Genomic DNA, 13,984 nt, shown 5'->3' with positions numbered 1-13,984 from the left:
CAAAGGATGGGATGATGCATTCCAAAGTCTTCACATGTATTAACAAAGAGCAACCACTTACCTCTCAATGATAAGATGTGTAACATATTTTTGTGTACATGGAGTCCAGGTGTCAACATCAGGACCTCCACATGAGACGGTTAGGGACCATCAGGAGGACAAAGAGCAGGTGTCCTCCTGGGCATTAACTCAGGGCTGTGACCCATTGAAAGCATGATGTGTGTTCTTTTCCATGCCTCATTCTTTGAAACATCTTATCAACCTCAAAACCAGGTGCATCATAAAGCTAAGATGCCTTTGCCATGGCATGTTCAAGAATGAACTAGATGGGGTCACTGCAGAGAGACAGGGAAAAAATGAATCCTGGGGCCTTACCCTGTTACTTGCTAAAAGCACACTTTGTTTGTTCTTCCACCCCATACCATCACCATTACCACTAGCACCATGACTGCCACCACCTATGTGTTCCCTGTGCAATTGTAGTGGCCTGTCTTTATCACAGGGCCATGATATTTGTGCAGGATGGGGGTCATTGATGGAACAAATACAATAAATCCTGTGATAAATTGACCATCCATTTCTCAAGGCTGAGATGTTTGCACAAGAAAACACCTTTGAAACTGCCCAGGGCCAGTGACAATTTCTGGACATTAGCCCACCAAAGTCACCCCTTTTAGACAGCCCACTTCTTCTTTGTTAAGAGGCCAGCCTGACTTTCTCTCTGTTGGCCTCCTCTCCTGGAGGCAAAACCTTTCCAACAAAGCTCTGCCTATATGCTTGCTCACAGTCCTTGACATGGTCTTGTTTCTACTCCCATTGGGCCAGAAGACCCCAGGTTAAATATCAAAAAGAATTGAGCAGCGGAGTGGGTCATGGAAGGAGAAAACATTGGTAATTAAAAATACATCTTTTAATTGTTAAGGTAAGTTTTGTTTTCACAATTTTAAAGAGGACTTTAATAGAAAACATTTAGGAGAATAAAGGAGTACAGCACTGTTTGTAACAACAGAAATAGGAAGAACTTGAATATCCAATAACTGGAGTCTATTTAGATTAATTACTACCTACTGGATTTTGTCTCTTGTTCAGAGGAAGGGGGTGGCTAATATGAGAAGGAAAATTTGGCAGGAAAAAAGGACTGAAAGGACCTAGAAAGGGTGTGAGAATCCAGATCCAAGTGTGAGGAGGAGAAGAAGGAGATGCTGTTTCATGCTGTTTGGATTGGTTGTAGTAAGTGTGAATAAATTTTGTAACAACAGAGGGGTGAAGGAGGAAGAATGGAAATTTGATTTTCACCATTTTTTTTCCTGGGGCTTTTAACTTTTTATCCCATGAATTTATTGCCATTACAGAAAATAAAATGAAATAGGAAGCCAGGAAAGATGAGAAGCCTTTCATGATAGTCTGCAGGTTCTTCTCAGCCCATCCTGGCCCAAGGTCTTTCTCCCTTTCAAGGCTTTTGCCTTCTTGCCAGCTCCCCCCTACCCCATCTCTCCAGCCTAGTCTCAGAGCGACCCTGCCTCTCACTCACTGGTGCTCCTGGCCTCCCTAGTATATCCAGCTTCCCAGCTCTTTGGCCCTGGGCTACTCTGCCACCCTCACCACTGCCACTGTGGCACCCTGCATGAGACCCTGGGGCTCCATGGGACAGTTGGACCTACTTCTCAGGGCTTTAGTTCACATGGAGAAGCTTATGTTTCCAAGATGGTTAGAGGTAACCAGCATTTCCAAAATTCCAGATGAGGCCTCTTCTGCTCTTAGAGCTGGACTAAAATCCTCAGCTGGACCAGAAGTCCTCTCTTTCTTCTCAGTGTGCCACCTTGAGGCCTCTGGAGCCTGGCTAGACTGGCACTGGCTGGGGCCCTCTCACTGGGGAGGGGAGCCTGAGTAGCGGGCTGTGGAGAGAGAAATCACCTGAGGAAGATCATACCACCCTCCTCCATTTGCCTAGAGAGCTGCCTAGGACCCTCACCCAGAGAAGAGGAATATCTGGGGTTTGGGGTTTGTTTAAAGTGTCCCCTAGGTTCCCTAGGCCACCTGGCCTGCAATTCCTCTCCTGTTGGCATGGCCCCGGTTCTGTGTTTCCATTGTCCGGCTGCTAGGGCACTGCAGATCACACCTTGTCATGGCCCTGGGTGCTGGGCACCCACCAGCATCTCCTGACCCCAGGCTTCCTGTCCAGCCTGTGCCACCTCAGTTCCTGTCCTTTTGGTCTTGGGCCTGGATGGGTTCTACCCCACTGCCGTGAAGGCATGCTAAGGACACTGTCCCCTGCTGTGGGAGAGGCATTTAGTTGTCAAGCGGAGTTGGATTTAAATCTCTATTGTTTTTCTCCAGGCACAAGGCTTATAGTCAAGAAGAAATCAGAAAACCATTCTTCAACACTTCATTGTTTCAATAAGTATTTACTGAGTACTTACTCTGTCAGGTATAGTACAAAGCCACAGGTCCATGACTAAGGGCGAGTGAACTCCCCCTAGGCTCTCAGCCTGCTCACAAAAAGACATGCAGCTAGCACCCTAGGGGGCTCAGATCTTCAGTCTGGAAGAAAAAACAGGAAGAAGGATCCAAGGGAAGCATTTGCTATGAGAACTCGGGGAGAAGTTCCAGAGCCTGCTGAAGACCAGGAGCTTTGAAGCTGAAGGTGAGATTCAAACCTTGCCAACCACACACACTGGCCATGGGCCATCCACATCTTGGTTTCTAGGTCTGAAAAGTGGGGATAAGAAAAGCATTTAAGTTGATGTGAGGGTTGGGCAGGCTGATCCACGTGTGACCTGCTCACAGCTAAGCTCAGTAATGTGGTTGTGATTGTGTGTGGGGCAGTCCTGGGGGAAGGAATCAGAAGTGGCTTCACAGAAGAGCTGGTGCTAAGACTTCTCCGTTTCCCAGATCTGAAGGGACTGGTCTGGAACCTTGTCATACTCTTTGCATCTATGATGTGCAGCCTGTATCTTGCACACTGCTGGCTTCAGCACTGCTGTGGATGATGGCCACAGGAGCATTTCTAGCCTGAAGTCAAATGTCAGCACCATGAGAGGCACTGATCCTTGCCACCTTGTGAGACTGTAGCCTGGACTGAAATTCCTCCCCTGCCCTCTTCCCCTGGCAGAACTGATGCACCTCCCTTCCGTCCCTTTGGGAGCTCTGCATGAAATGTGATTTCTCTGGTAGTTTTCCTGTGACCCAACCTACCCCCTTTCTTCTAGAAACAAATTTCACATGTACCTGTAGCATCCTACCCTTTGCCTCCTATGGCATTGTTTGGCTGAGGTAGACTCTAATCATAGAGGAAGGGGATGGGCCATCTGTCCCTGCACCTGCTGCTCTGGTGCTGGGCCAGAAAGGACACCTGCCCTTTCTGGGGACACAAGCTGCCTTCTCCCCTTAAAGTTCTTAAAATTAGGTGCTGTCCATCTGTTACAGCTTTGGGGAGTGTACAACCCTATTCAAAGTGAGTTTTCCTGAAGAAGGGATGGAGATACTAACAGTGTGGAGGAGGTGGAGTCACTTTTGTCACTTGAAGGCAGAATGGCAGAGTGGGAAGAATTAATGGGGTTCTTCTCAAAGACTGTTCTTCCATCCATGGCTTCAATTAGAGAATGCAAGTGGAGGAAAATCATTGCTTGCACAGGATGATTTGTGACAGAGAATTCCACAAAACCCATCAACAGAAGTTGGCAGGGTCTGGCCAGCCCTGGCAGGGTTGAAGAGTAATGCATGATGCTGGCTGGTTTGAGGCTTCTGTTGAGATGGGGCTGGTTTTGTATTGTGTTCCCAGGGACTGGGAAGAGAGTTCATGGGGCAGGCCAGCAGGCCCTCTTGAACTCATCCCATCTGTCTCCTACCCTGAGCCTTGTACTTCACCCTTCTCACACAATCCAAGCCAACAAATCAACTCTCTCACCCTCTCATTTACAATGTGGACCATTTCCTTTCCATCCATCTCAGACCTGAGCTCCTCTCTGGCATGCTGCATGAGGAACAGTGAGGTGTTTACAGCTCTGTGCTGTCCTTGGCCTTGAGTTCAGCTGAGGGTGCCTCCATGTGGAAATGTCCCACCTTCTGCTTGCCTGAGTCCTGCCCCCATTTCACCCCACACAGTCCTTATATCAAGAGAAAAACAGGAAGATTTGGGTCCTAGGATCTCCTGAATATGGTCATAAAGATGCAGTTTATGGTGAGAGTGATCCTGTCCTATGGGTTAGGCTTGGCCATGTCTGGCCTGGGGCCTCCAATTCCAGCTAGCCAGGCCAGGAATCTGCAGCAGCATTTTGGGACACTTGTAGAGGAACCCTCTACCGCTGGCCATCCAGAGTGAGGCTCAGGATTTCTGGAGAGTAGCTTTGGGGGCTCCGCTGGGCACCAGGGGCTGAGGGAGGCCCACAGTCCAGACAACCCCTGTGTGCTGCCTGCTCTGCAGCCTTGGGGCTGAGCTGCATGTTCAGGTCCTCCATGGAGGCATAGGCCTGGGCACCAAGCCTGGTGGGGTCCAACCTGAGTTGGCTCAGGTTTAAGATGAGGTCCGGATGCTTCTGGTCTTGTGATCTGGCCAAGGAGGGCAGGCAACAGACAGTGACCCCACTAGGGGAGCTGCTAGTCTGTTTCTGCTGCAGAAAGTCAGGGATCCAAGCCTGAGGCTTCCTAAAGAGCCCACTACCTGTGTTCTGCCTTGGAGGTGGGCCATCCGAGTGGATCTGCAGGGCTGCCACATGGGCCAAACAGCCTGCCAGTGCAGGCCCTGCCTCTAGAGTCCTCCCCCCATAACCGGGCTTCCAGGGCCCTTGGCAATGCCTCAGGTCTCTAGGTGGCCCCATTCCCTTCTGTGAATTGGGCCAGGCAAGTGGGCTTGGAGCCTTGCTTTTCCTAGAAGTATCTGTTGCTGCAGTGGCTGCAGACTCCACAGAGGAGAGTGAGCCCACAGAGTGGCCTCGTGTCCCTTCCTCCAGTGGGGAACCCTGGGATGAGGTCATGGTCCCCTTTGCAGTCCTCTCTGGGACCTCACTCTCTCCAGCAAGCAGGCCTGGGGTGCCCAGCTGTGCCCGCAGCTCCTTCCTGCTGGGTGCCGAGCACACTGTAGTCTGTGCAACTGGGACCTGGCCACTCTTGCCCTCTAGTTTCTCCTCTTGTCCCCAGGGGCCTCTTTGAGGGCCAAATGGATCTTTAGGCTCCCCAGGGACAGGGGTGGTGGCAGGTGGGGTACGGCGGAGCCAGTTGACAATGCCCATGGTGATAGCCAGTTCTGTGTCACAGAGCTTCAGCAGGCACTCCTTGCCCTTCCAGGAGCTCTGTAGGAAGCTCTGGCTGAGCAGATCAGGGCCTGGTGCTGGGGCCAGGTTCTCCTCAGCCCCCACATGGAAGCTGCACATGGATAGTGGTGTCCCCAGGGCCGGCCCTGACAGACTCTCAGACACACAGAGGTCATCATCCAGGGTCAGGCCAACAGGGCCCTCACTGGAGTCATAGAACAGCTCATAAAGGGCATCCCCACTGTAGCTGTCCCTGGGAAAGGCAGCTGCAGGTGTGCTAGGGCTTGGGAGCTCCTTCTTGTCCTCCTCCAGGCCTGGTGAGAAGGAGTCATAGTAGCCCTCATCACTTGTGGACACAGATTCTGGTTGCTCACTTTTGGGAGTGCCTGTGTCTATGGAGCTGGCCTTGGAGCCACTGGGAGGGCCCCTGCAGGGGAACAAGGGCAGCTCAGCCAGCCCAGCTGTGTCAGGTCTGGGCTGGGCTGTGTCTGTCCCCTGAGGGCCTGCCAGCCATGGGCCCAGCAGGGCACATTGCTGCTGCCGCACTGAGCGATTCACACTGTCCCAGAATTTAGTGAAATCAGAAACCTCATTCTGGGTGGGCGATGCCAGCTGCTCCACGCTGCCCTGAGAGGGGTCCCTAGAAGCCTTGCTCTCCAGGGCCTGAGACACCCGGGCTGGGCTCTTGGGGCTGTCACTAAGTTCTAGGGATGGCGCTGAGCTCTCATCTGCAAAGATCTCTCCGCAGCCTGTAAGTGAGTCGAAGCTCTTGAGGGAGGCCACGTCCTCACACAAGACATGGCAAAAGTCAAGAGAGTCGGGCAGGAGCTCACTGTCAGACAGGTCCTGGCCCAGGCTGTCCTTCCGCAGGCCATCCCCCAGGGAGAAGAAGGCTTTGTCTTGTCCTGCAGCAACTGATGGTCCTCCAGGGGAGGATAGGCTCTTCCTCTTGCCTGCCAGGGTGGCCAAATTCTCTGTCTTGTTTCTGCGGATGTGGAATAGGTTCCGGAAACACTTTTTGGGTCTTTTCAGGGAAATCCTCTTCCTTGGGATGCTCTTGGCCACAGCTGGCACAAAGGGCACCTGGGGCACAAAGTGGCGGTAGTCGATCATGTGTTGGGCACTGGGAGGCCCTGGGAAGCTCGTGCTGCCCGCCAGCTGCCCTGTGGTGGTAAATATCCTGCTAGCTCCTGGAACACTGTCATGAGTCTCGCTCTTCCGAACCAGTTTGAAGGTGGCTTCAGAGAGGGCCACGGAACCCCCATCAGGGTTGGGGTGAACCCCCTTGTTGGAGCATCTGTCATGGCCTTGGGGACTAGTACTGGCCTGGGAGTCCTTCTCACCATGGAGCCTCTGCTGCCCTCCCAGTGAGACTGACCAGGGGCCTGCATCCTCCCTGCCTGGAGCAGCAGCTGCTGAATCTGAGGACTTCTCATGGGAAATCTGCAGGCTGGATTTGATGAAAGTCTTTCCCCTCTTTAGCTCCATGCTGCTAGTACCTGGTGCCTGTGGAAGAATGCAAGAGGCACTTAGTATCCAAGATTGGGGGACTGTGGGCTTCAGAAGGCTTTTGCCTATCTCTGCTCACACAACTGGTTTAGTGGTCCCAGATTTTCTATGGAGGTGAGGAAGGGACTGTTGGAATAGCCCCTGCTCTGTGCACCACTTCCACTTTATAGACAGTTGACATCCAGAGCTGTGTCCACATGCCTAGAAGCACACAGAAGAAACCAAAATGAGAGCTGACTGGGGGCCCTGGTTAGTGCTTTGTCCCTGAGCTTGTGACTCATCCAAGCATCCTCTCACTAGTCAATTCAGACTCCTATCTGCAGGCCAGTTATGGACCAATAGCATCTCAGTTTACCCCCATCACCTCCTTAGAAGGGACATATCATGGGCCTTCTGAGTGGATGGAGCAGACAATCCAATTTAGTAAGCTGCAGTAGGAGACAGAGCTAACAGGAACTCCATTCTTTTCCTTTTTTGGTACCTGGGGTTGAATTTAGGACCTTGTGCTTTTGAGGCAGATGGCGGCACCACTGAGCTAAATCCCTGGCCTGGGAACTCCATTCTTGTCTGCTTCCCAGGCCTGAAGCAGCCAAACATCCATAGGGGTAAGTGGTACTCATTGCAGTCCAGGACTAGATGTTTGCTGGGGGAGGCAAGGCTCGATCTACAGAGAGTCCATCAAATGAGATGCACTTCAGCATCTAATACAGTGCATGCAGAGCTTGAAGGTACAGAGAAAAGAGAACCTCATGGTGGAAAGCAGAATGGGTACTGGTGCAGGAAGACTGGGACACAGAATATCACAGGCCAGAAGGGCAGGCAGCTGTGCCTGTGCCCACATCGCTGATAGATACTGACTCCTGGAATGCCATACAGAGATTTCTGATGTCCAGGTTAAGTTCCATGGGAAAGGCACTGGGGTCTACCTTGAGTGTGGGAGTGGGCTTGGTAACACAAAAATCAAGACAACTTGATTGTCCTGGCACAGCTGGGGCATCTGGCCTTATCCTGGGGTCAGTGAAGCAATATGGCAGTCTTGCTGATGTGTGGGTGGAAGCAGGGGCATTAAGGGGACTAGCGCATCTGACAGTTGGGTACAAGGAAGAATAAAAGAGGAGAGGAAATTCAAACGGGCTGAGGATGGGCAGTAAGGCAGATATCATGTTGGTGGTAAAGTTACAAGGTCTCCCTAGGGGGCAAACACTAGGATTTAGTAACCATGAGAAGAAAAAGAAGCAAGCACTGGGTCCTGGATGTGGAGAGTTTGGATTCATGTCAAGAGAGTGGGACTGAAGATGGTTGGAAAAGTCCAGAAGAAGGATGGCAGGAGGAAAGTGAGGCAGGGATGGGCCTGCACTGGGAGCTGATTTGGAAGAGAGGAGCAAGGGTCTAGTTTAACCATGCTGCCCTCGGCGTAAGTTTAGAGGTCCTAGGAAACCCAGTGAGAGAGCAGAAAGCCAAAAAGCCTCCTCTGAGAATCTCCTGAGTTCTCACTGGCAGCGTTCCACACAGCCCCTCCTTTCACCCTGAACACTGCAATGCTCCCTGCCTGCCACTTCTCCTCTGTCCCCTTTCCTCAGCAGTTGAGTAGTCTGAGGGCTGTCCTGTGTCACTCTGGCCAAGGAGAGACTGGAGGAGATGGGTTGTGGCCAGTTCCTTTGGTTAACCAGGAGGACTGCTCTGGGGGCATCCCCTACCTTCACTCACCGCCTCCACCTATGAGGGGCCCCACAGCACGCAGAAAACAAGTGGCTCTGTCAGCCTACTTGCCTTGCAGGCCCACCCCTGAGGAAGCCTCACAATACTACCTAATAGTTGCTTGACAAGTACAGGGTCAGTATGAAAGTCTCTGAAATGTCACATAAGGACCCAGGTGGGCAGAGGGCCTGCTTCACAGGCAGGTTGGTAAAGCTGTCATTGCAGGGACCTCCACCCATTCCTACCTGTGGGTAGCGCTTCCTTCCATACAAGTGGCACCTGTGACTCTTGGCTGGAGAAGAGAAGGAGTGGGGGGCTCAAGACAGCTGCAGAATCTGGACTCAGCTTCAGTAGCAGCCCTGGTGATTCACCCCAGATTGGGACAGTGCCTCAGGCTGACATACTGACTTTTCTGTGGCTGCCAGATGGCATGTGCCCAAGCCTTTCCCAGCCTGCACCTGCAGGCACCATTTCTACTGCATACATTCCTTTGCAGCCTAGATAAGGCCTCCCACACACTGCATAATGCTTACTACTTGGTCTTTGGTACCAGACTACCCAGACTTGAGTCTCAGTCGCATTCACCCAACTAGGCAGATGCTTGGTCTGTAATTTTATGAAGGACAAGAATTTTGGAGACATTCATTTTGGTATCTCTATTTCACTTATCTTTTTTGTGTTCTGAAAAACTTTTTTGATCATCCTTGGAAATAATCTCAACCAGGCCAAAGTAAAGATTATTTTACTGTGTGCAAAATTCTGCAACTGCAAGAACTAAAATGATTTGACAGAATAATCAACTGATCTAAAATCATGAGCACCTGGAAATTTCAATCACTGTGAACTCGGAAAATGATCCCTTAAAATAGCTACCATTGTTATAAATGACTGGACTCAGAGTCACCAGTGTTACCAACTCTACTTCTGAGTTTATTTAGCACTCTGTGCATAGACAGAACAATGAACTGGAGACATCAATACTATAGCAATCACATGTTCTCCACCCTGTAGTCAATTTCTACTTTACAATATTTATCAATCCTGTCTCTTTGGAGATGTGTATAGATTGTATGCTATGTAGGTGAAAACTCCTGGGTGGGTGGAGGGCCTGTAGCCTAGCAGGAGGCAATCTGAGCAGTCACCTTCAATGACAGTTCTCAGGGACAGAACGGGATTTATGTGGACAGTCAGATGCTGGCACTGTCACTGCCTGAGGGGAGTAGGCCAGATGTGTGTAGGTTCTCAGTTGCAGAAATGCACACTATGCTTTGTAACCCTGTGGCTAAAGATCCTTCAGTGGAAACTCAGACCCAAGCATGACAGGTCCTTCTGCGCCACATCTCTCCCCTAAAAGAGAAGTAGTCTGTCCCCCTTCCTTCTTGTCTGCAGTGTTCAGCAACCACCAATTATTCATTCTCTTTCTTGTTCTTGCTCCCCAGTGAGACTGAAAAAATTTTAAAGCCCAGGACTTCAACTGTACTACATTGAGAATTACTTATTTAGATGAAATACTTTGTATTTGAGACACCCTATTCATTTTTTTTACATCCAAGTTTCATAAACAGGATGCTGGGTCTAGAATTTTAAATTCTACAAACAGTTTATTTGTCTCATTTTCTAAGATGGGTCTCAGTGACAACAAAAGCTCTGGGCTAAGTCTCTCATTTCTAAAATAAACTTGTAAATTCCTTGAGAGCAGAGACCACACATTGTATCCATTTAATCAATTCTTTTTTAAGGAGTGATATTTAAACCAAAGCTAGAAGACAGTAGAAGACAACCAGGCAAAAGACTCAGGAAGCCTATTTCAGTCAGAAGGAACACCATGAAAACAAACCCTGAGGAAAAGATCTGAAGGTGGCCACAGTGACCAGAGCAACAGACCAGTGGAATGAGGCCAACAGACTGACCAGGTAGACCACACCAGGCCTGAGGTTTTAGAAGGGCCCAAGCCTTTATCTTGTGAACCATAAGGAGCCAGCCCTCAAGAACAAATGGAACAAGCAATTTTTAACTTTCACAAGTGTCTCCAGCTGCAGATGAAATGAAAATTTGGGTTAAAGGAGGAGGTAAGGGGGTGGGTTAGCAGCCAGACCAGAGTTTAGTAGAGAGAAGATGGTGATGGAAACTTTCACGTTTGTAATCAACACATAGCATGCACGTGAACATAGATTTATTGCAGATCGAGCACATTTGGGGTCATTTTACTGGCTCTGTTTCTACATGATGACTAACTTTAGCTCTCCAGTCTAGGCTTTCCTTTTTCCTTTGAGAAGGTAATGGTGTGCCTTTCTTTTCTTTTTAAATATGGAGATGATTGGGTGTTTGATTTTATGGAGCAAAATAAAAACCTTGAAGGAACATACATGCAGCAGAAACGTTTTGAGACGTAAAATATTTGGGTAGTAGCTTTGGCATTTGCTTTATCCAGCCCTCAATATCTAGGAATGTCAACCATGAAGTACAAGGAGGTGTACAGTGACAGGAAGCAAGGGCCTAGGAGAGGAGCTTCCTGGAAACTGAGGTGGGGGTCTAGGCTAGAGCAAGACTTTATCTCTTTAACAGGCTGCCTTTGGAGGGGCGGAGTGTTGCCGTGCCAACAGGAAAGAGCCTGTGTTCTGGGGTGGGGGCAGGGTACAAAGCAGAAATAGAATCTGGGGTGAAGAACATTACCCACCCACCCCACCCCCACGTTGGGGAGACAAAGGGCCCTTTGGGGAGCGAAGGGGGCCCATCTTCGCTGAGGGAGCCCTTGGGTGTTCCTCACCTGCCCAGTCAAAAGAAGATGGGCCTCTACGACCTTATTCATTCTTCCCCAGGCCGCGCGTCCGAGGTGGGAGGATTTTCCATTCCCTAGCCCAGCCTAAAAGGGTCACCGCCTTCAGACTTCAAGTCCCAAACCAGAACTATCACGTTGAGAAGCCCCTCACAGCCCCATCCCACCCCACCCCTGCACCGAGGTCCTTAAACTCAGCCCGCCCATCGCAGGAGAACGCACAAGAATTCCCACATCATCCTCTCTTCTTCTTCTTCTTCTTCTTCCCCAAATCCATACCCTCGGGGAAGGGGCTGGCCTGGCCGCTCAGGGCCTCGTTAACTTACCCCTGGGTCCCCGCAGTGTCGCAGGGCTCGGCTGTGACCCGGCTGGTCGCGGTGAGCGAGCCGAGCCGTGCGCTTAGCACCACGGGCAGCGCCCGGCGCGGGCGCACCTGCTGGGGCTCTGCAGCAGCGCGGGCGGAGGCGCACAGCCGAGGCGGGGCGGGGCTGCGAGACCGTGTGTGCGCGCGCGCGCGCGCGGGGCCTCGCCCGCTCGCTTTGTGTGAGTCTCGCGGGTCTACCCCCACCTCTACCTCTGCACCCAGCCGGCTGTGGCTTTGCCTCCCCCGGGCCCAGTCACCTCCCCGCGGTACGGTCTCAGCTCCCTGGAGGGGACAGGTGCTAGTCCCTTCCTATGCAGCTGGAGCCAGGGTGTTACCGAGGATTCGGAGCGGGGGCCAAAGGGGCGAGCCAGCCTGGGAGACAAGGGAGAGCCTTCTTTTCATGCCTTTCCTGGACCTGATTATATTATTAATGGGAGTGAAAGAGTCACTTTCCCTACAAGTACTTACTGCGTGGGGTCTGCTGGCACTGTACCAGGCTGCAGGAGGAGCAGGAATGCTATGGGGCTCCCTCGCGGCAGAGCTGAGGACAAGGGAAACACAGGGTCCAGTGCCCAGGACTGGGTTGGGGCAGGGACAAATTACGGAATAATTCAGGGTCGCAGAGGGTGAGTGCCAGGGAAGAGCTGAGCCCCACAGAGGGCTGGAAGCAAAGGTGAGGTGGGCAGGAAGGGTGGACACAGAGGTCGCCAGCAAGGGCGTGGGCTGAGGCACAAAGGAGAGCAGGGTTTCCGTGGTGACAAGGCCATGTCTTTCCTTGAGACTGGAGGCTCTCTCCCTACCCCTATTTAACAAACAAATCCCTTGACGAAAGATGCTGCTTCCCTTGGTGTGGACTGATTTGGTTCAGTTTGACAATAATCTAGAGACCTCTCGCACTGGAGCCTCCTTCCCTAGCCAGGAGGACCCAGCACCCTTCCTTGAGCTACCTGCACGCCATACACACACACACACACACACACACACACACACACACACACACACACTCTGTTGTTGCTAAAGACCGGGGTCTTCTGGAAGTTCTGGAAGGCAGGTTTTCCTGCATGGTCTTCCACGATGCAATGAAGCTGAACCTTTTAGAGCTTTCAGTGACACAAACAGCCTGCTGGTGGCCCGTGTGCCACAGGTTCACCACCCCCGCGGACCTATAGGTATAAGCAAAGGTGGAGCCCTGCCTACTTGCCACAAGGCCGGAATCCAGGGATAGGATTCAGTCCTCAGTGGAGTCCTGTTAATTCATGAACATCAGCCTCTTACTGTGGTCTCCCTTCTCTTGCATTTAAGGACTTCTTATGTCTCTTATAAAATAATGAGATAATTATGTATTCATCTCCTAATGAGTAACAATTGCTTTTTTTCTTTGCTGAAATTGTCACCTTTTTAAATTCTTAAGCCATATGCTTTGTCCTTTCACGGAGTTTTAAAACTTTCTTACTTTTGAATAACAGGAAAATACAAATTTGAATTTTTTTCTTTACCAAAAACATAGAATCAGATCTTTTCCAAGGCCCTTGGAATGACCTTTCACATCAAAATTTCCCAGTTTAAAGCTGGAAGTAGTTGCACATGCTTACAATCCCAGCACTCCTGGGAGGCTGAGGCATGAGGATCTCAAGTTTGAACCCAGCCTGGGCAGTTTAGCAAGACCCTGTCAAAATACGGGGAGGGAGCTGGGGATGTAGCTTAGTGTAAGCATCCTGTGTGCAATCCCAATGCTACAAAATCAATCAATCAATCAATCAATCCCCTTGCTGGTTTTATGGAATAATTTTTCTGAAACATCAAACGTAAACTGTTGTTTTCATAGTACACTGACAGATTTCTCATTTATATTTCAAGACTTGGCTGTAACCATTTTCTTTTCTGGTGCTGGCTTTAACCCTTCCTTTCTCCATGAATTCAGCAGATTTTCCTTGATTGTGATCACAAAGGAGCCAGTCCTCTGGCGCTGGAGGTGTGAACTGCATTATGGGTCCAGTTTGTGACTGTGTGCAGCCCCTCATCAGAGGTGACCTGGCAGCAAGGGATAAGGTCCTGTACCTCTGAGGAAGGCTGGCAGGATGGGCACTGTTCAGGGGGATAACAGCACACATTAGCGGGAGGAGGCCTCTTGCTGAGGGGATGAGCATGGGCAGAGGATCCCCAGAATCAGCGCCTCTGCACATAGTGTCCTCACCAATGTCTAACTAGGTTTCAGGATACAGGCAGATGAAGGGACTTACTGCTATGAGTGATTCTTTATCTTTAAATTTTTTCTGAATTTTTAACTTTTATATTGTTTAAACAATGAATAATTTGTTTCTTCTTTTTTATTGTGGTAAAATGTAAATATTATAAAATTTACCATTTTAATCATTTTTAAGTGTATAA

At 50.3% G+C, this 13,984-nt stretch overlaps 1 protein-coding gene across 3 annotated transcripts; it reads right to left on the bottom strand.

Annotated features, from left to right (window-relative positions):
- Positions 1 to 888: 888 nt before the first annotated feature.
- Amer3 (APC membrane recruitment protein 3) lies at positions 889 to 11,701 on the bottom strand. Of its 3 annotated transcripts, XR_002398307.2 has the most exons (3): positions 11,559 to 11,694; positions 3,490 to 6,755; positions 889 to 2,709 (listed from the first exon to the last, which is right to left on the bottom strand). XR_002398307.2 is itself a non-coding variant. In XM_004835997.3 (2 exons), exon 2 carries the CDS (start codon positions 6,735 to 6,737, stop codon positions 4,299 to 4,301), a length of 2,439 nt encoding a protein of 812 aa, XP_004836054.1. In that variant the 5' UTR covers positions 6,738 to 6,959; positions 11,559 to 11,701; the 3' UTR covers positions 889 to 4,298. The 3 variants fall into 3 exon arrangements, 2 of the variants coding, with proteins under 2 accessions (XP_004836054.1, XP_004836055.1); XM_004835997.3 differs by having other exon boundaries at positions 889 to 6,959; positions 11,559 to 11,701; XM_004835998.3 differs by having other exon boundaries at positions 889 to 6,755.
- Positions 11,702 to 13,984: the final 2,283 nt, after the last annotated feature.

The sequence above is a fragment of the Heterocephalus glaber genome, unplaced genomic scaffold (genome assembly GCF_053883595.1).
Source record: "Heterocephalus glaber isolate CG9 unplaced genomic scaffold, H.glaber_assembly_v1.0 deba00000347, whole genome shotgun sequence".
Classification (NCBI taxonomy): domain Eukaryota; kingdom Metazoa; phylum Chordata; class Mammalia; order Rodentia; family Bathyergidae; genus Heterocephalus; species Heterocephalus glaber.
Note: the sequence above shows the minus strand (reverse complement) of the source record. Positions and strands in the feature narration are given on the sequence as shown.

What these genes read in the sequence shown, in the direction of transcription:
- Amer3 (XM_004835997.3), bottom strand. Translation starts at nt 6,737, where the DNA reads ATGGAGCTAAAGAGGGGAAAGACTTTCATCAAATCCAGCCTGCAGATT.